At 44.6% G+C, this 22,177-nt stretch overlaps 1 protein-coding gene across 7 annotated transcripts in view; it reads right to left on the minus strand.

The window, feature by feature from the left end:
* Positions 1–19,038, minus strand: part of DNMT1 (DNA methyltransferase 1) — a 113,653-nt gene extending 94,615 nt beyond the window's left edge. For 2 of the 7 annotated variants that reach the window (XM_084885657.1, XM_084885651.1), the window contains exons 1-10: positions 18,779–19,038; positions 11,750–11,786; positions 10,950–11,057; positions 10,543–10,762; positions 8,908–8,983; positions 6,701–6,779; positions 5,467–5,504; positions 4,455–4,521; positions 2,870–2,907; positions 2,312–2,378 (exon numbers count right to left, since the gene is read on the minus strand). In XM_084885657.1, the coding sequence (XP_084741783.1) occupies positions 2,312–2,378; positions 2,870–2,907; positions 4,455–4,521; positions 5,467–5,504; positions 6,701–6,779; positions 8,908–8,983; positions 10,543–10,762; positions 10,950–11,057; positions 11,750–11,786; positions 18,779–18,990 (942 nt within the window). In that variant the 5' untranslated portion in view covers positions 18,991–19,038. The remainder of the gene's footprint in view (positions 1–2,311; positions 2,379–2,869; positions 2,908–4,454; positions 4,522–5,466; positions 5,505–6,700; positions 6,780–8,907; positions 8,984–10,542; positions 10,763–10,949; positions 11,058–11,749; positions 11,787–18,778) is intronic. The other 5 variants (XM_084885654.1, XM_084885652.1, XM_084885653.1 and 2 more) reach the window with 5 other exon arrangements.
* Positions 19,039–22,177: the final 3,139 nt, after the last annotated feature.

A 22,177-nucleotide genomic window follows, 5' to 3' on the forward strand; every position in this document is an offset into this window, starting at 1 on the left:
GGTAGGGAAGAAGGCAAAGAACCAGAGAGACCAGAGCCATCTCCAGTGTGTAGACTTATCAAAATCCTTATAACCAAAGACTTCCTTAAAGACTTAAGAGACCAATTAAAACACACACACACACACACACACACACACACACACCCCTTAGCTTCCTATACAAGTGGTAACTCAAAATAGCTGATGAGGGGGTGCTATGGACTGAATTGTACCCTCAATTCATATATGGAGACCCTAATCCCAAATGTGACTATTTGGAGACGGGGCTTTTAAGAAAGTGACTAAGTTAAATGAAGCCGTATGGTGCTGAGGTACTAATCCAATAGGAATGGTGTCCTTATAAGGGGAAAAGACACCAGAGCTCACTCTCCCTCTGTGCTCACACAGGGAAAGGCCACATGAGGGCCCAGTGAGAAGGGCCAGCATTTTGATCTTAGACTTCCATCTCCAGAACGGAAGAAAATGTCTTGTTTACACCAACCAGGTGCTGGTGTTTAGTTATGGCAGCCGGAGCAGACGAATACAAGGGGAAACGTATTTCTAGAATTATTTTGCAAAAATGAAGGAATGAGGGGATTAAGACTATCACCACTTTGCAACTCCTGGTGAAATAATGGGGTTAAGCAATGACTGTTAAAAACAGGTGAAAAACTGAGGGGGACTCTATAATGGATGGATCTGGCACACAGCATCTGAGCCCAGTGATCAATCTTAACACCATAAAGAGAAACTGTGCCATTTGGTGTGATGTAAGTCCTCTGGACAACAAAAGCCCTGCATCTGGTCAAGCTTTGGTCAAGCCTCTGGACCTATCAGTCTGCAGGGTTAGAGGAAATGTTAAATGCAAGAGGAGTGCAAGGGGCTAAATCCAGAACCCAGAAACTACAGATAAACAGGTTCCTTCCATATATGACAAGTAAAAGGAGAGAGATCAAACTCTGGTGAGACAAGTATCAACCAGATACACTGTACAGATTTAAATAAACTGTAAAAACAAGACGGAAACAAGAGCAGGCCCAGAGGCAATGGGTGGAGCCGTGGGTCGGACTGCTAGGCCTCAGGGGGAGGGCGGGGATAAAGGGGAGGTCAACCAAAGGACTGTGTGCACACATCTGAGCCTAACCAGTGGTCAAGGACAATAGGAGGGATGGGGGCATGAATGGGGAGGGGTGGGGGATTGGAATGGGGGGATGAGGACAAATATGTGATACCTTAATCAATAAAGAAATTAAAAAAAAAAAATGGAGCCCAGCTGTGTGCCTCAGTGGCTGAGCATTGACCCATGAACCAGGAGTTCAGGGTTTGATTCCGTCAGGGCACATGTCCAAGTTGTGGGCTCAATCCCAGTAGGGTGCCTGCAAGAGGCAGCTGACCAATGATTCTCTCTCATCATCCATGATTCTCTCTTCTCTCTGAAATAAAAATTTATACACACACACACACACACACACACACGCGCGTGTGTGTGCGTGTGCATGCATGTGCGTGTGTGTTTTAATCCACAAAAAACACATGGAGACTAGCAGGGAGGTTTGAACAGACTATACCTCAATATTATTGTGTTATGATGATGAGATTGTGCCAAAGTTTAAAAAGAGTTCTTTCCACTCTAGTGGGTTAGGCTCAGTGGATAGAGTGTCAGCTAGTGGACTGAAGAGTCCTTGGTTCAAATCTGGTCTAGGGCACATACCAGGGTTGCAGACTCAGTCCCCCATCCCTGGTTGGGGCACATGTAGGAGGCAACTGATCAATGTTTCCCTCCCCCCCAACAGCCCGCCCCCACTTCCCTTCCACTCAAAAAAAAAAAAAAAAAAAAAAAAATCATTGGAAAAATATCCGGGGAGGAGGATTAACAAAACAACAACAAAAAAGTTTTCTTTTTATAAGTTCTGTAAATATTTTAATAATATGTCTGGGATTTGTTGGATAAAACATATTTGGTCACAAGATGATATTTGTTGAAGGTTGAGAATGTGAGTGTTTCCTACCCTATTCTACCTACTTTTTGGTATGTTTGAATATTTCCATAACAAAAAAGCAATTTTTAAAAAAATTTTCTTTTCATTGATTTGAGAGAGAGAAGAGAGAGAGAAGGAGGAAGAAACATCCATGTGTGAGAGAAACACTGAGTAGCTGCCTCCTATACCCCCTGACCAGGAATAGAACTGATGACCTTCTGGTGCATGGGACTATGCTCAACCAACTGAGCCACACTAGTCAAGGCACAAAAAAAGAACTTTTAAAAGCTGCTTTAATATTTCCAGCCAATGGGTGCATAAAATGTGGTAACAGTGAAAAAGCAAGGCCTTACCTTTTCATCCTCATCTTTTCCATCAGAATCTTGTGATTCTTTTTCAGGTTTCCGTTTGGCAGCTCTGCTGGTTAAACAAATATATGCTGACGATTAGCTCAGAAAAACTAACCATATCGCCAGCTTGCATCAAACAACAAACCAACGCCTCCCTAAGAAAAAGCAAAATACCCAGAATACATCTGGGAAACAGATTCTCCCCATCCAAAAGAGCCACATGTCACATGGCTCTAAAGACACACTGCTAACTCGTAATCCTGCAACGAGGCTTTCCGAAGCTCTGTATGACCCCTCAGGTGTGGAAGGGCAGATGAGCGGTGCTGGAAGCTAAGGGATACATATGCCTGTGCAGACAGGAGTGCCACGGACATGCAGAAGGTAGGAAGTGAGAGCCCAGTTTGGTTTCTTATCCAAACCTGCCCCAACTCATCCAGTCTCCCAATAGCATCAGCAACTCCCTGTAATCCTCTACATAGTCACGGGTCTCTGGAACAGTTACTTTAGCAATTAAAAGTACACACAGCACAGTACAGCGGTGCAAGCATTTTAACTACTTACAGGTCTCTGGATTGACTTCTGCACCGCCTCTTTTCATCCTGAGAGGGAGAAGCAGGGATGGAGAGATAAAGAGGGGGAAATTAGCCTCTGAGAAAGACCTAAACCCAACCTGAAGTATCAGCTAGTGACTGCAGTATAGTGGAACTAGACAACAGAAGAATCTGGGCAGATCTATGAGGTAAAGATGAAGCTTCAAATTTTTAACTCAGCTCCCTACACTCTACAACCAAGAGTTGATTAGGAGTTGGCAAACTATTTCTGAAAAAGGCCTAAAACAACATTTCAGATTTGCAATCCACATGGTCTGTGCCACAACCATTCAACTCTGCTTCTGTAGCACAAAAGCAACCAGAGACAATGTGTAAATGAAAAGACATGACTATGCTCCGATAAAGCTTTATTCATAAAAATAGAGGGGCCTGGCAGGCATGGCTCAGTGGTTGAGCATTGACCTATGAATCAGGAAGACACAGTGCGATTCCCGGTTAGGGCACATGGTCAGGCTGTGGGCTCGATCTTTGATGGGGGGATGTGCAGGAGGCAGCTGATCAATGATTCTCTCTTATCATTGATGTTTCTATCTCTCTCCCCCTTCCCCTTCCTCTGATATCAAGAAATATTAAAAACAAACAAACAAAAACGACAGAGAGGGCCCTAGCTGGTTTCGCTCAGTGGATAGAGCATTAGCCGAGGACTGCAGGGTCCTAGGTTCAATTCCAGTCAAAGAATCGAACCTTGGTCCTGGCCCTGGTAGGGACGCATGCAGGAGGCAATCAATGGATGTGTATCTCTGACACTGATTTTTCTCTCTCTCTCTCTGCCCCCCCCCCCAAAAAAAATCAATGGAAAAATATACTTGGGGGAGGATTAACAACAAAGAGTCCTTTCCTTTTATAAGCAGTTCTGTAAATATTTTTTAAAATATATTTTTATTAATTTCAGAGAACCAGAGGGAGAAACAGAAACATCAATGATGACAGAGAATCACTGACTGCCTGCCTCCTGCATGCCTATTGGGAATCAAGCCTGCAACCCGGGCATATGCCTTTGACCAGAATCGAACCTGGGACCCTTTAGTCCGCAGGCCAACATACACTATTCACTGAGCCAACCAGCCAGGACAGTTCTGTAAATATTTTAATAATATATCTGGGATTTGTTCATCATCCAGTGAAGAGAGGGTAATGAGAATGAGTGAGGGTTGGCTAAAACACATTTGGTATTGAGACGATAACTGCTGAAGGATTACAAGAATGAGAATCTCCTACCCTATTCTGCCTACTTTTTGGTATGTTTGATTATTTCCATAACAAAAAAGCAACTTCCAAAAATTTTTGTTTTCACTGATGTTAGAGAGGGAGGGAGGAGTGGGGGTGGGGGAAGAGGGAGAGATCTAGCTGCCTGCAACCCAGGCATGTGCCCTGACCAGGAATAGAACTGATGACCTTTTGGTGCATGGGACCATGCTCAACTAATTGAGCCACACTAGTCAGGGCACACAAAAAAGCAACCTTTAAAAAGCCACTTTCACATTCCAGCCAATGGGTGTATAAAATGTGGTAACAGTGAAAAAGCAAGGCCTTACCTTTTCATCCTCATCTTTTCCATCAGAATCTTGTGATTCTTTTTCAGGTTTCCGTCCGGCAGCTCTGCTGGTTAAACAAATATATGCCGAGTATTAGCTCAGAAAAACTAATCGCCAGCTTGCAAACAACAAACCAATGCCTCCCTAAGAAAAAGCAAAATATTCAGAATACATCTGGGAAACCTTCTCCCCATCCAAAAGAGTCACATGTCACTTGGCTCTAAAGCAGTGGTTCTCAACCCTTCTAATGCCGCGACCCTTTAATACAGTTTCTCCTGTTGTGGTGACCCCCAACCTGTGGGACTCGACCGCTAGCAGGGTCACCTAAGACCATCGGAAAACACAGAGATTTACATTACAATTCATAACAGTAGCAAAATTACCATTATGAAATAGCAACAAAAATAATTTTATGGTTGGGAGTCACCATAACAGGAAGAACTGTATTAAAGGGTCGCGGCATTAGAAAAGTTGAGAACCACGGCTCTAAAGGCACTTTGCTAACTCGTAATCCTGCAACGAGGCTTTCAGAAGCCCCTGTGACCCCTCAGGTGTGGAAGGGCCGATGAGCGGTGCTGGAAGCTTAGGGATACACATGCGTGTGCAGACAGGAGTGCACGGACATGCAGAAGGTAGGAAGTAAGAGCCCGGTTTGGTTTCTTATCCAACCCTGCCCCAACTCATCCAGTTTCCCAATAGCATCAGCAACTCCCTGTAATCCTCTACATCAGAGGTCTTCAAAATACGGCCCGCGGGCCACATGCAGCCCCCAGGGGAGTCTGATCCTGCCCGCCAGGTTTTTTGGGCAGTGAGCGCAGCCAAGGTGTTACAGTAGGAATTAGTAGTTCATATAGTCCGGCCCTCCAGCTCTCTGAGGGACCGTGATCTGGCCCCCACTTTAAAAAGTTTGAGGACCCCTGCTCTACATAGTCACGGGTCTCTGGAACAGTTACTTTAGCAATTAAAAGTACACACAGCACAGCACAGCGGTACAAGCATTTTAACTACTTACAGGTCTCTGGATTGACTTCTGCGCCGCCTCTTTTCATCCTGAGAGGGAGAAGCAGGGATGGAGAGATAAAGAGGGGGAAATTAGCCTCTGAGAAAGACCTAAACCCAACCTGAAGTATCAGCTAGTGACTGCAGTATAGTGGAACTAGACAACAGAAGTATCTGGGCAGATCTATGAGGTAGAGATGAGGCTTCAAATTTTTAACTCAGCTCCCTACACTCTACAACCAAGAGTTGATTAGGAGTTGGCAAACTATTTCTGAAAAAGGCCTAAAACAACATTTCAGATTTGCAATCCACATGGTCTGTGCCACAACCATTCAACTCTGCTTCTGTAGCACAAAAGCAACCAGAGACAATGTGTAAATGAAAAGGCATGACTATGCTCCGGTAAAGCTTTATTCATAAAAATAGGCAGAGGGCCGGGCCAGCATGGCTCAGTGGCTGAGCATTGACCTACGAACTAGGAAGTCACGGTGCGATTCCCAGTTGGGGCACATGGTCAGGCTGTGGGCTCTATCCTTGGTGGGGGGATGTGCAGGAGGCAGCTGATCAATGATTCTCTCTCATCATTGATTTTTCTCTCTCCCTCCTTCTCTGTTACCATTAAATATTTAAAACAAAATAGGTGATCCTGTAAAATGGGTACCTGCTTCCAAGAGTTATTAAAAGTCTCATTTTCGCCAAAAAAGAAAAAGAAAAAAAAGAAACAAAAAACACAAACACACACACACAAAAACAAAGGGCCCTAGCTGATTTGGCTCAGGGGACAGAGCATCAGCCTGCGGACTGAAGGGTCCTAGAGGTGGGAAGGAAAACAAGAAAAAGATTCCTGCCAAAACCGGTTTGGCTCAGTGGATAGAGCGTCGGCCTGCGGACTGAAGGGTCCCAGGTTTGATTCCGGTCAAGGGCATGTACCTTGGTTGCGGGCACATCCCCAGTAGGGGGTGTGCAAGAGGCAGCTGATTGATGATTCTCTCTCATCGATGTTTCTAACTCTATCCCTCTCTCTTTCTCTCTGTAAAAAATCAATAAAATATATTTTTTTAAAAATAAAAAAATAAAAAGAAAAAAATTCCAACGTTTCTGGATGGGGCTGCCTTGCCCTGAGTCCAAGGATACATCTAACACCTTCTCACAGTCACTTTAAGTCTATTAGACTAAGTATAAAGTCACAATTATCAGCAAGTGTACCCAAAAAAGGCAGAGTGAAGAAACTTTAGAACTAGCTCTACCTGCTCTTTGTCTTCTTCATCATCAGAACTGTCCAAATTGGCTCTTCCAGGGTCTTCCTCGGATCTCCGCTTAGCAGGGCTATCAAACACAGTAAAGCCAACCATTAGCTTGGCCAGACCTTAGACCTCCAGAAGGTGTGGAATGACTCACCTGCCTCCCACCCTCCTTAGGGCAGCCTCAGGGCATGGATGCCCTCTTCCCTCCAAGGAGAGGCTTTATCGTCAGGATGTTGAAAGTGGCTTTAAATGTAATATTTCTTTGAGTGATATAGAGTATCTCCATTTTGCAAATCCTAAAAAATTATGAATCTAGACATTGATCATTGGCTGCTGGTATCACAGAAGGGACATTACATGCCTCTGATGAAGTCTACAGAGCCATCTATGAAGAAGTCTTAAAAAAACCAAAAACCACCCCAAAACTGGAATTTGATCAAGCCTCTAGACCTAAATACCAGATTATAGGAAAACTGAAATAAGAGAACACATTAACCACCAAGGATACAAACATATCTAGAAACTATTGGACAAATGACCCGCTTTTTCCCCCCCAAACAAATGGCAAGAAAATAAGAAGGAATCTAGTTGAAAGGCTTAAGGAACAAATCAACCAAACACTGCGTTTGCTACACAAGGGAAATGTGAACACTGACTGTGTATATGACAGTAAGGAACGGCTACATTTTACAAGGCATGAAAATAGTATGTTATGTCTTTTTAACTGTTAGCAATTATAGTAAAATGTGAATTAAAAGTTTGTCAGAGAAAGGGACTTCTTTGCCTAGAAATCTACTGAAATATTTATGGATTTGTTTCCAATCCAGTTGGGGGGACTTGGGGGTACATGGAGTTGTAATCCACTTAGAGTAACCCAGTTGGAGTATATGGGGTATAAATGAAGTAATGGCCAGGAGCTATTAACTGGTAGCACTAGGTGACAGGTTATTTCACTATCCTCAATTTTTTTTTTTAAAGTTTCCTATAGTTAAGAATAAAAATAAATGAGGCATTCAGAAATGCCATTCATAGAGGGATATAAATACAGCATAGGGAATACAGTCAAGTCTATATTCTAGCCGAAACCAGTTTGGCTCAGTGGATGGAGCGTTGGTTTGCGGGCTGAGGGGTCCCGGGTTCGATTCCAGTCAGGGGCATGTACATTGGTTGTAGGCACATCCCCGGTGGGGGGTATGCAGGGGGCAGCTGGTCGATGTTTCTTTCTCATCAATGTTTCTAGCTCTCTATCCCTCTCCCTTCCTCTCTGTAAAAAAATCTATAAAAATATTTTTAAGAAAGAATTTATATTCTATATATATAAAAGCCTAATATGCTAAGTGTCCCTCCAACTGTTTGACGAGTTGCTATGACATACAATGACCACCACGGGGAAAACACTCTGACTTGTAGATTAGCTTGCTGCTGGGGTACAGCCAATCAGGACTGGGCAAGGCAGGCTGGACACGCCCTGGAGCCCTCCCGTGGTCCCTCCCTGGCCCTGATCGTGCACTGGTGGGGTCCTTCAACCTGGCCTGTGCCCTCTTGCAATCTGGGACCCCTCAGGGGATGTCAGAGAGCCGGTTTTGGCCCAATCCCCATGGGCCAGGCTGAAGGACCCGTGCACCAGGCCTCTAGTACTGTACAGGCAGTCCTTGGGTTACGTCGGACTTGACATATGTCATTTCATGGTTACGTCGCCATCACCCATTTATAAAAAAAAAATTCCACTGTTTTGATGTTACGTACATACGTACTTTATGCTTTTTATTATTTACTGTATTTACCACAAGTAAAGATCAGGACTTGTTATTTCTTTTAAATTTTTTTACTGTTTCACTTCATTACTACTGTGTGCTCCATGTGAGTGACATAGGTGCTTATGTAGGTGGGTTCCGAGTTAAGGCAAAAATTGCATTGTAAGAACAGATCTCTGACATAACCCGAGGACCTACTGTAATAACTATGTATGGTGCCAGGTGGGTACTCAAAATATCAGGGGAATACTTTATAAAGTTGATTGTTTTAGTTTCAGGTGTACAGCATAGTGGTTAGACAAAGTATTGAATGTAAAAAAAAATGCTGTTCATAAATGTCTAATAAATAAAACTCCACAGGCAAACCTATGCAACATGGGAAGTCTAATTCCATATATGTTTTACAAAAGCAGTTAGCCCCTAGAAAAGGCAGCTGTCAATTCCTTATATACTGACCCCCTTGTGAAATGAGAGGTGATGCTGGTCTGCCTGGTAGATTGCCTTGTAATCCTGGGGCTAGGTGAGACTTCAGCTGTTTAAAGAAGAAAAAAGCCACCATGAATAAAAAAGTTTACAGCAAAGGTGCAGTTCTTCAGCACCATCAAGTTAATGAAGAGGATTAAGTGTCCTTCCCTGTACTCTAATCCACAGCTGTCTTGATAAAATTGGCAATCAGGCCCTAGCCAGTTTGGCTCAGTGGATAGAGCGTCAGCCTACGAACCAAAGGGCCCCAGATTCGATTAGTCAAGGGCATGTAACTTGGTTGCAGGTTGGGGTACATGCAGGAGGCAACCAACCGATGTGTCTCTCTCACATTAATGTTTCCCTTTGTCTTTCTCTTTTCCACTCCCTAAAAAAATTAATGGAAAAATATCCTCCAGTGAGGATTAACAACAAAACAAACTGGCAATTAGCACCTACCTGCTAGTTTTACACAGACTCTTATTGAGGGGCCAACCCTGAACCAGAAAAGGAACCTGACCGTCAAAAAGTGAAGCCTGTTTCTCAGTGGTTAGAGTGACAGCGTGTTCACATAAGGTTCGATTCCAAGTCAAGGGCGTCTGCCTGGGTTGCAGGTTCAATCCCTGGCCCCAGCCGAGGCTTGTGCAGAGGCAACCAGTCTATGTGTCTCTCACACAAATGTTTCTGTCCTTCCTTTCCTCCCTCTCTTCCCCTCAAAAGTATTGCAAAAAATATCCTTTGGTGAGGATTTAAAAAAAAAAAAAAAAGTAGCCTGGCTGGGGTGGCTCAAAGGTTGAACATCAACCCAGGAACCAAGAGGTCACAGGTTTGATCACCAGTTAGAGCACATGCCAGAGTTGTGGGCTGGATGCCCAGTAGGGGGGGTGCAGGAGGCAGCCAATATCAATGCTTCTCTGTCTATCTCCTTCCTCTCTCTCTAAAAATCAGTATTAAAGAAAATATATTTTAAAATGTTGAAAAAAAAAAAAAAGTGAAGTGGCTGAGAGCTGGACCTGAACTCAAGTCCACGCTCTTTTGTATGTAAAGATTCTAGGAAAGTTACTTTGACTACAAACTGGAAAAGAGTCTAAAAATAAATGTTTAGCCGAAACAAGTTTGGCTCAGTGGTAGAGCGTCAGTCTGCAGACTGAGGAGTCCCAGGTTCGATTCTGGTCAAGGCATGCACATTGGTTGCGGGCACATCCCCGGTAGGGGGTGTGTAAGAGGCAGCTGGTCGATGTTTCTCTCTCATCAACGTTTCTAACTCTCTCTCCCTCTCCCTTCCTCTCTGTAAAAAATCAATATTTTTAAAAAATAAAATAAAATAAAAAATAAACATTTAGCTTCAATAGGCATATTAACAGAAGTAACTTAAGTATTAGTAGTTCCTGTTACCTTATACGTCATAAGCTTAGCCATGTTTTGAGATCTCATGCCCAAGACTTGGTCAAAAACAAAATTTAGATTAGCATATACCTAAGCTAGCTAGGAAGTATAATTTACTAGTTAGGGGGATACACACGAAACAAACCAGGAAGTACTGCCCAGGAGGACTATGGCTTCAGGTCCGACTGTCCCCTTCTTTACGTGATAACGGTTTCCATCAAGGTAAATGAAGTAAGGGCTTACACTTGGCCTCTCCATCAGACTTGCTTCTCCTGGGCGTGAAAGGTTTGGACATGGATTTGGGTGACTTGTTTTCCTCTGCCATTCTCACTCTGAGGTCCTCACCACTTGAATGACTCCCGTTTTCTAGACATCCATTCACTTCCCGACTGAAAGGATGAGCTCCGTTCTCCAAGGACAAATCTTTATTTAAAAGGGATTTGACTTTAGCCAGGTAGCCCTCCTATAGCAGGAAAGGATAATTTAAGTAGCAGTGAATGTAAACAAGTGGCAGTAAGAGAATAAGGAAACAAACGCATTTCCTTTATAACTATCGGGTGACAAAGGGAGCTGGGGATCACTCCGCCTCCCTGGTCACAGACAAGCCGCCTGAGAGACGTTTTCTGGATGCCGGGAAGCTGAAAACTTACCTCTGATAATTCTTCTTTATGTAATTTCGTTTCCAAATCACATAACTGATTCTTTACTTCTGTTTGCAGAAATTCGTGCAAGAGATTCAATTTCTCCTTCACACACTCCTAAGGGAAGGATACAGGTTTAGAAGTCCCCAAACTCCCGAGCTACTAACTAATGGACATTATTAATACACAATTCGGCTGCCCGGTCACATAACGATGACTGAATGGCAGGCAATGCTGACGGCCAAAAACTTAAGTATTCACCAAGACACTTTCGTGATGTTTCCATTAAGATCATATCACATCATTTCCAGAATGATGAAAAATAGAAAAGGTCAGAGGTGAGACAGACATACATAGCATATTAGAACAAAACTGCGCTTCTGAAAACAGTGTGACCAAGACAAGTTATAGTTCAGAACTGATGGTTTGGAACTCAGATTGGTAAACTTGTCAACAAGTTACCAAAAGTCAACTAGTATTAGCAAAGCACATTAAACAAGAACATTTCCAAGTTATCTCAAAACTTTATGAAAAAACCGATTCCACCTAAATTTTTTCAGGGGAGAGCACGAACACAGGTGCCCACTTCCACAAATTATCTAGTTGAGTTTCCCTCATTTGGGGAAATTGCAAAGGCCAGCACCCAGCACATCCTGAGTGCAAAGGGTAAGCCCCACCCTAGGAAAACCACCTTCCTGATCAAGGTATCTATCTCCCTGCCAGATAAGTATCCCCTTAATCTTTTTACAAGCTACAGAGTGATGGTCGGTCACATTTGGTAGTAAAAATGTTTTTAAGATAGTGATTACCTTTTCGGTTAAGCTATCTCTTTCCAAATCTTTGAGCCTGGGAAAAGAAAAATAAGGGAAAAGGAAAAAACAATTGTTAAGCAACTTTGTTTACCTTAAGAATTAGTACCACAGTTTTAAAGAACTTTGGAAATAAACTTAACCTACATTGTCAGGGGGGAAAAAGTGTCCACCCACCCCAATGTCTAGAATGCCTCTTTAATTGAAATGAGGTCCTCTTTGGGGGGATAGTTTCTTTTAATGACGGTGAGAGGTGATACAGGAGTTCTATAACAATACAGGGTGGTAAAAAGTAAATGTGCAGTTGTAATACAACTAAATACAAGAGTAATACAATAATAAACTATTTCCTGTACTCACAACTGTAAACCTACTTTTGCCCACCAGTATATATAATTTTAAAAGGTACTGGGAAAGGAAGCAGGTCAGAGTAGGGTCCTTCTATAAATTAGATGACCTATGCTCAGTAGACTGCAGCTACAGTGGTAGTACAGATAACCCTTAAACAACATAGGTAGTCTTTCTTTTTTTTTTTTTTAAATATATATTTTATTGATTTTGTACAGAGAGGAAGGGAGAGAGATAGTTAGAAACATCGATGAGAGAGTGTCACCGATCAGCTGCCTCTTGCACACCCCCTACTGGGGATATGCCCGCAACCAAGGTACATGCCCTTGACCGGAATCGAACCCGGGACCTTTCAGTCCCCAAGCCAATGCTCTATCCATTGAGCCAAACCGGCCTCGGCAAACAACATAGGTAGTCTTTCTCTAGTTGCGTCTGAGAAGAGCCAAGAAGAAGGTACACCTTCTTATCGTGGTCAGCCAGAATGAGAGAACCAGAGGCCCGGGATGCTGTGGGGAACAGACAGCTGGCATTCCTAAAAGCCTTCTAATGAGGACGGTATGACACAGGGAGATTAAGGCAGCAGGGGTGCCCACACCGGGGGGCGATGCATGAAGTTAGAAGGCTTAGCTGGCACCTGGCCCAAAAGCTCATCCTTTGGAATGTTTGTACCTAAACATTCAGAAGTGCAGAACTGTCAAGAGTCTGGCTGGAAAATCATGGTCTGATTTGATTACTGAAGAGGTATCTTGCTTCTTTGGGGGGAAGGGAGAAAGAGAATAAAGGAACAATAGACACCCAGGAAAGGTGGATTTTCGGCTGCTCCTAGTCTGAGTGCTGACTGTGGGCAGTGGGGCGACAAAAGGTCTAACCATTAGGCGAGCAACAGTCAGTGGAGTGGCAGCACACTGGGCAGGGACAGGCCTCAACTGCTTCTGGGTCTTCTGGCCCAGCACCCACAGGCTGTTATCACTGGCCCCAAGGGCAGGAACAGAGCTTTTCCTGAGGGCAGTGCTATCAGCACAGCCAGGAATTTGAGCAATAGGCTTTGTTGGACCAACATCTTACAGTATCTGTTCCAAGTGGATGTGGACCCTGCTTCTAGTTTTGATCGGCACTCACATCCGTGAGTCCTTACTATAAGCCAGGCCCTATTCCAGGCAACGGGCTGGGTGACTGGACACAGGCATTGCCAGCTAGGGACCTCCTGACTTGGGCGGTCAGGAAAGGCCTTTCTGTAGCAGAAACTCCCAGCAGACTGCAGCTACAGGGGTAGTACAGATGACCCTTAAACAACCTGAGTTTGAACTGTACAGGGCCACTTATATGTTTTTTTCAAAATACTATAACCATATTTTCCTTATGATTTTAATGTTTTTCTTTGCTCTAGCTTCCTTTACTGTAGGAATATGGTATCTCTCTCAATCTCTCTCTCAATCTCTCTCTCTCTCTCTCTCTCTCTCTCTCTCTCTCTCTCTCTCTCTCTCTATATATATATATATATATATATATATATATAAAAGCCTAAGTGGTCATCATAGATGACTGGCCAGTAGCTATGACACACACTGACCAGCAGGGGGCAGATGCTCAACACAGGAGCTGCCCCTTGGTGGTCAGTGGGCTCCTATAGCCAATCTCCAGCAGCCAGCCAACCTCCCATGGTCCAGCAGGCCCCCACTGACCCCAATCGCCAGTGCACAGAGTGTTGGCCTGCGGACTGAAGAGTCCCACTTTCCGATTCCAATCAAGGGCACATGCCTGGGTTGTGGGCTCGATCCTCAGTAGGGGGTGTGCAGGAGGCAGCCAATCAATGATTCTCTCCCATCACTGATGTTGCTCTCTCCCTTCCTCTCTGAAATCAATAAAAACAAAAACAAAAAACAAAAAACAAAAAGTAGGCTATTAGTTAGGTTTGTGGGAGTCAAAAGTTAAACTCAAGCCGAAACCAGTTTGGCTCAGTGGTAGAGCGTCAGTCTGCGGACTGAAAGGTCCCAGGTTCGATTCCGGTCAAGAGCATGTACATTGGTTGCGGGCACATCTCCAGTAGGGGGCATGCAAGAGGCAGCTGGTCGATGTTTCTCTCTCATCAACGTTTCTAGCTCTCTATCTCTTTCCCTTCCTCTCTGTAAAAAAAAAAAAAAAAATCAATAAAATATAAAAAAATAATAAAATAAAATGTTTAAAAAAAAAGTTAAACTCAAGCCCTAGACAGTGCTGCTCAGTGGTCAGTGCCAGCCCGTGCACCAAAGGGCTGTGGGTTTAATTCCCAATCAAGGGCACCTACCTGGGTTGCAGGTTCGATCCCCCACCTGGGTACAGAGGGCAACTAACCAATGTATCTGTCACACTGATGTGTATGTCTCTCCCTCCTTTCCCTCTCCCTTCTCTTCCACTCTAAAAATTAGTGGAAAAATATTCTTGGGCCCAGCCAGTGTGGCTCAGTGGTTGAGCATCAACCTATGAAACATGAGGTCACTGTTTGATTCCAGGTCAGGGCACATGCCCAGGTTTGGGGCTCAATCTCCAGGCAGGGCACTCAGGAGGCAGCCAATCAATGATTCTCATCACTGATGTTTCTATCTCTTTCTCCCTTTCCCTTCCTCTCTGAAATCATTAAAATATATATGTATTTTTAAAAATACAGTATCAGAGAGAGATAGTGGGTAGAGATGGAAAAGGATATAGGGGGAATAAATGGTGATGGGAAATAAAAGAAAATGAATATAGTATCAGAAATTCAGAACTCTTTGGTGGGGGGAAAAAGGAGAGTATAACCCGGCTACAAGTTTTAGAAATGATGTTTCAGTGAACAGCAGCTACCCAGATGGCTATTCAGCAGCTAGAAATTAAAACTGGCTCTCCTATGAAGCATCAGAACTGGAGGTATCTATCTCCAGCAGGCATCCCAATTGCTGAAAGTAGAAGTCCCACAACCAGAAGAGATAAGGGGCCAAGAATGAAAGAAAGGGGATGGGGAAATGGGGTAATCAGGGAAGGAAGAGGCTCCCTGGTAGTAGACAGCAACGCAAACACCAAGGATACAAAGAATTAAGAAGCAATACACTGAGTTGAAAGAAGACGGAATGCCACCTCAACCCTAAAGAAAAGGATGCCTATGCAAGAGAAGGAGTGCACAGCTGGCACAAAAGCTGAGGCGGCAGTTGAAAGGGCAAGTCCAGACCGTGCTACATAAGCCAGGAAAAAAGGAAGTTTGGAACAAGCTGGCATATATCTCCTCTCTATACAATGCTACTACCTGCCTCGTAGAAGAGGAGCACGTTAGTGCTTTAAATTATGTTCTTCTAATGGAAATAAATTATACAGCTAACCGCCAAAACCGGTTTGGCTCAGTGGATAGAGCGTCGGCCTGTGGATTGAAGGGTCCCAGGTTTGATTCCGGTCAGGTGCATGTACATTGGTTGCGGGCATATCCCCAGTGGGGGGTGTGCAGGAGGCAGCTGGTCGATGTTTCTCTCTCATCGATGTTTCTAACTCTCTATCCCTGTCTCTTCCTCTCTGTAAAAAAAAAAAAAATCAATAAAATATATTTTTTAAAAATTATACAGCTAACCACGTGATAAGCACTGTAGTTTCTCTGCAGGTGCTGCTCTACCATGTCTACTGTCAGCTCAGTCAGTCTTCATAATGACGTAGAACAGGCACCTCCACCCGACTTTACAGATAAAGCACCAAGAGGTTAGCCACACAGCTGCAAGTGGCGGGGTGGGATTTGAACCCCGGCGGCCTGCACCTCTAGAATCCTACTGCAGGGAGAACTAGAAGAGGTTAAGTCAGTTTTCCCCTATCCAATACCTACTCAGCAGGAGCCATGAAACTGGTTCAGAACTGCTAAGACCGGGCTTAATCTAATCTCAGAATGATAGCAGATAAGAAAGCTGTCATAATCACAAAGGCTAATTGGAGTTGCGCCAAAGTTGCTAGAATCATGTGTAAACCCAGGCTCCATTAAAGGGGAGAGTTTGACGTGCAGGCATTTGAGAGCTTACTGTCCACCAAACCGCAGAAACAAGGAATAAGGAAAACAAGCTCCGACAATAAATCAACTCCAGAGTTGCAAGGCAGCATGCGAGGTGCATGAACTCCCTTCTCCAGAGTGGGGGAAGGCGGTTGTCTTTCTGGATACAATCTTAAGAATAAAGGGACGAAGCACGGCCTCACATTGCTCACCCTGCGTGGTCTCAAGCCCCGAGAATCTAAAAGGCGGCCAGTGTGACCTGTGAGGACACACGATGACTCAGGCAAGAGGACAGGAATTCTGGACTTCAGGCCAAGTGTACCAGACAGTGGGGGCGAGGGGAGCAGAGAGGAAAGGGGCAGGAAAACCACTGGATCGAACTTATTTGTAAGAGGATGAGTTTCCACGTACAGAAAACAGACCTGAGTGGCAACAGGAAGACAAATGGAAGACTATCACTTTTCTATACAAGTGATGGCAGCTTGGGCCGAGTAAGAAAAATCAAATGGAAAAAATGTGGCTTGTTCTGAAAAGGGTGCTTTTTAGAAGACTTAAGATAATATTTTTTTATTTTAATATATTTTTATTGACTTCAGAGAGAAGGGGGAGAGAGAGATAGAAACAACAATAATGAGAATCACTGATCTCCTGCCACCTCCCCTCCCCCCACTGGGGATCAAGCCCACAACTTAGGCATGTGCCCTTGACCGGAATCGAACCTGGGACCCTTCAGTCCACAGGCTGATACTATCCACTAAGCCTAACCAGCAGGGCAGGTAAGTAATGATTCAATAAAGAAGTTAAAGACCAATCATTGAAAATACTTTGTCGTTTCTTTACATATGTAATGGAACTAACTATATGCGCATTTTAAAAGAAGCTGCCATAGAAACACAAGTTAGAACACCCCCCCCCCCCCACAGAAATGCAAAAATAAGGACGGGTTCTAAACTCTGCTCCTACGGTATTCTAACGTACTTAGGATCCTGCCCTGTAACAGAGTTCTCATCTCTGACTTTCGTAAGCCAAGAAGCGTTCTACCTGCATTTATAAATCTAAGTTTAGGGGAGTGTTTAATGCCATGACTGTGTATTTTGCACACGGAAATTCAATATGTAAGAAAGGATTGTTGAGAGGACCTCATAAGCTGACAATTTCAACATCTACCACGTGGTCTAAGGCAGAAATCTGAAAAAGCTCCACAGGCATATTCTCATGAGCTCCAATACCACTTTATAATGCATAATATGAATAACCCTAGTCTACAGGTACCGCTTGTTTAGGACACTTGCCCAAAGTTAAACAAAACCAGGAGAGGTAGCATCCTCACCATCAGAATAAAGAAGGCCAGGCCCCAGCCTCTCCGCATTGGATCTAACATCATGAGGCCAGACACTTTCATAATCCCATTTCCAATCTGAGTCATGTTATATCTTGGGGGGATGGGGGAGGGGCGGGAAATAGAGATACAGATTCTTCAAAAGCACTCCCCTCTCTGTGCTTAAAAACTATTTGGATGTGGCCGGCACCAGTTTGGCTCAGTGGTAGAGCGTCGGTCTGTGGACTGACGGGTCCTGGGTTCGATTCCGGTCGGGGGCATGTACCTTGGTTGCGGGCACATCCCCAGTGGGGGGTGTGCAGGAGGCGGCTGGTCGATGATTCTCTCTCATCGACGTTTCTAACTCTCTATCCCTCTCTCTTCCTCTCTGTGAAAAATCAATAAAAATATATTTTATAAAAAAAAAACAAAAAACTATTTGGATGTGGAAGGAAGGAGGGCATATGTAATAACTTTCAAGAATAAAGTTTTTTTTTTTAAAAATAAGTGTTTTGAGGATTTTTTATCCTCAGCGGAGGATAAAACTGATTTTTAGAGCGAGGTGGAGAAACATCAATGGGTTGCCTCCTGTATGCACTCCGATTGGGGGGAATCGAACCCACAACCTACGTAGGTGTCCTATCGGGGAATCGAGCCCAGGACGGAGCTCCAGCCAACTAAACCACCAAGAGGAGAATTACTAGAAAAGCCTACTCAGTCTTCATGCTGCCGGAGCCCTGGCCCTCGTTGCATGGTGGATTTTTTCCAGGAGACGGACTTCCCAGCGGCTGGAGATGGAGGGAGCCTCCCCAAAGAGACGGCACTCGCAAACCTGAGCCCCAACCGGCGCCGTCTGCCTTTGGGGGTCGCCATCGGGATGTTGGTACGGAACGCCAAGAGGGTTCCCTGAAACACCCTGAAGCCAGGTCGGCCAGGCCCCTCGACCCCCCGACCCCCCCCCCTCAGTGTGCACCGGAAGTGGAGGCCAAAGTGCCGGGCCGAGTGGTGGCTCGGCCGTGGGCTGCCCACTTCCTGTACGACCAAGCTGGAGACCAGCCGGGCAGCTGTTCTGGGAAAGGGATCCCTGAAGCAAACTCGGGAGTTTGCTCTCCTCCGAAGTCAGGGGAGACCCCCAAGTTCCTCGTCACGAGGGAATCGTGAAGGGCCTTGGCCCATTTTGGCGCCAAACTGCCGGAGACACGCGCCAAACTGCCCGAGATGCGCGCGACCGGAAGTCCAGCCCTATGCGCGCCAACTGCCGCCAAGCAACCCCACGCATGCGCGCCCGTCTGTCAGCAGCAGCCAAGGGCTACCCAGAGGGGAAGCAACCCCTAAAACCCCAGCGGCATGCCACCCCACGGAGCTCGCGGTCCCCTGCAGCACCTACCGCCTGCGGACATCGTCCGGCAGTGAGATGGCCCGGGAGGCCAGCGCGGGCACCCGAGCCGGGGCGGTTCGGGCAGGCATCTTGGAAGCTGCAACAGAGGTGTCGGCGGCACGGGCAGCTCTGGCTTTTCGCGCGGAAACCGACAGGGAGGGGCTGGCGGAGGTGGCGCGTACCACCCCGGCCCGGGCATGGGGGAATGCAGGACGTACCATGCCGACAGAGCCTGTAACAGTTGCGGACAGACAGAGCGGAGCCTGCTGTGCCCAGGGGGTGCGCATGCGCGAGGCGGACGTGCACCCCCGCGTGGAGCAGTGGACTTGTCCAAGATCCAGCGTCTGCTCCCAGCTTTTTGCCAGAGACAGTCATTCATTCATTCTTTCCAGTACGCTGGGAATAAAAAAGGGAGGATCCCCACGGGATTCAAGCATGTAGGCCTTGGATTCAAGTTCTCGGTTCCTATCCCATCTCTACATCTTTGCTCGCTCGAAGGACCTTGGGCAGGTCATTTGGATCCAGCCTTAGTTTCGTCATCTATAAAAAGGAGCTAGCCCTAGCCGGTTTGGCTCAGTGGATAGTGTGGGCCTGCGGACTGCAGGATTATGGTCAGAGCACGCTTGGGTTGTGGGCTCTGGGCTCGTAGAGGGCGTTCAGGAGGCAGTCGGATCAATGATTCTCATCATTGATGTTTTTATCACTCTCTTTCCCTTCCTCTGAAATCCGTAAAAAATGTATATAATAAAAAAGAGGTAGCCCTGGCCGGTGTGGGTTAGAGCATCAACCCACGCACGCCCGGGAAGGTTGTGGCAAGGTCATAACTGGGTTGCAGGTTCGACCAATGCCCCCATTAAGGCCCATGCCAGAGGCAATTGATTAGTATCTCACATGGAGGTTTCTGTCTCTCCTCCTTCCTCCCTCCCTTCCACTCACTTGAAAAGTCAATGGAAATATTAAAGGGGGTGGGGGGAAGGCTAATAGCATCTACTCAAAAAAAAAAAAAATTATCAGGATTTATAACTAGCACCAAGGATCTCAATTTAGGGAGACCCGGGCTACTTCTACAGCCTGTATGTTTGGAAAAAGCACCAGAACCTTGTTCGAGTGGCTCAGTTGGTTGACATCCTTCAGTGCACCAGGAGGCTGTCAGCTCATTCCAGGTCGGCCCATCCCTGGATTGCAGGTTTGAGTGCACAGAAGGCAACCAATTGAAGTTTCTCTTTCTTTCCCTTCCTCTCTCTAAGAATGTCCTGGAGTGAGGGCTTAAATAAATAAATAAAAGGGTATTTTGTTTTGTTTTAGAGCAACAGAACCTGGGGAAACGATCGTTTTCAACAAATGCTGCAGGGGAAACTGGATATTCATATGCAAAAGAATGAAGTTAGACCCTTACTTAATGCCGCATGTAAAAATTAACTCAAAATGGATTAAAGACCTAAATGTAAGGCCCAAACCTGTAGAACTCCTAGGAGAAAAACTGAAGGGGGCAGTTTCACAACAATGGAATTGACTGATTTCTTGTTATGTATCAAAAGCACAAACAATAAGAACTATAACTGACAAATGGGACTACATCAAATTTAATTTATACACAGCAACAGAATCAACAAATGGCAACCTATGGAATAGGAGCAAATATTTGCAATCTATATATGCCATAAGGAGTTAGCATCCAGAGAATATAAAGAACTACAATTCAGACAAATAACCCGATTTAAAAGATGGGAAAGGATTTGCATAACACATTCCAAGTTCCTTTTGAAATAAAAAATACACAAATGACCAATAAGCATATGAAAAGATGGTCAACAACACTAACTAACAGGGAAATGACAATCAAAACCACAATGAAATATCTCATACCCACAAGGAAGGCCATTATCCAAATTGAAGTTTGACAAAGATGTAGCGTTCGGAACCTACGTGCACTGTTAGTAGGGATGTAAAATGATGCAGCAGCTACAGAAAAGTGTGGAAGTTCCTCAAAAAATAAAAATAGAACTACCATATGATCCAGCCACTTCTGGGTATATGTTCAGAAGAATTGAAAACAGGATCTTAAAGAGAGTTGCATACCCAGTTTGATCATTGCTTTATTATTGACAGTAACCAAAAGGTAGAAGCAACCCAAATGTCCATTGCTAGATGAGTGAATAAAAAAAAATGTGGTACCCTAGTCAGTTTTGCCCAGTGATAGAGTATCAGCCCGAATGAGGGATCCCGGATTCGATTCCAATCAAGGGCACATGCCCGGGTTGCAGGCTTGATCTCCAGTGGGGAGTGTGCAGGAGGCAGCTGATCAATGATTACCTCTCATCATTAATGTTTCTATCTCTCCTCTCTTCCTTTCTGAAATCAATAAAAATGTTTTAAAAGAAAATAAAGAAAATGTGTTATAGCCTGGTTGGCATGGCTCAATGGTTGAGTGTCAACCTATGAACCAGGAGGTCATGCCTGGGCACATGTCAGGGCACATGCCTGAGTTTTAGGCTTAGTCCCCACTGGGAGGTGTGCAGGAGGCAGTGATTGGTGATTCTCATCATTGATGTTTCTATCTCCCTCTGCCTTCCTTTCCTAAATCAATAAAAATATTTTAAGTGTGGCATATACATACAATGGATTATTCAGCCTTTGTATTGTTATTAATTATCGTTAATATTCAGTGCAAACCAAAACTGATTTGGCTCAGTGGATAGAGCATTGGCCTGCAGACTAAAAGGTCCTGGGTTCCATTCCGGTCAAGGGCACATACCTTGGTTGAGGGCACATCTCCAGTAGGGGGTGTGCAGGAGGCAGCTGATCGATGATTCTCTCTCATCGATGTTTCTAACTCTCTATCCCTCTCTCTTCCTCTCTGAAAAATCAATAAAAAAATATATTAAAAAAAAATATTATTCAGTGCAGCTGTAGAAGGAGGAACTCTTGCCCTTTGTGACAGCATGGATGGATCTGGAGATTATTGTGGTGTTCGTTAGATTCCACTTAAGTGAAATTACATGGTACCTGTCCTTCTCTTATTGGCCTGGCCTTGAGGTCATTATGCTAAGTGAAATAAGCCAGTCTCAAAAGGCAAATACTGTTATGATTCCATTTATTGGAGATATCTAAGGTAGTCCAACTCGGATAGAGAAAGAACTATGGTGATTACCAGAGGCTAGTGGGAGGAAAAGGGAAGTTGTTCAATAGAGTGGAGTTTCATTTTACAAGACGAAAGTGCCAGAGATCTGTTGCACAAACAAAGTGTATATAGTTAACAATGTTGTCCCGTATTATAGTACAATATGCAAATACTGTAGATGGCAAATACTACTTTACCACAATAAAAAACCCACAAAAAAAAAAAAGGCCTATCTTATTGTTTATTTTTGTTTGTTTTTAGGGCTGAGGTTCTTTGGTTGTTTTTTT

The sequence above is a fragment of the Pipistrellus hanaki genome, assembly GCF_964339955.1.
Source record: "Pipistrellus hanaki genome assembly, chromosome: 5".
Taxonomy (NCBI): domain Eukaryota; kingdom Metazoa; phylum Chordata; class Mammalia; order Chiroptera; family Vespertilionidae; genus Pipistrellus; species Pipistrellus hanaki.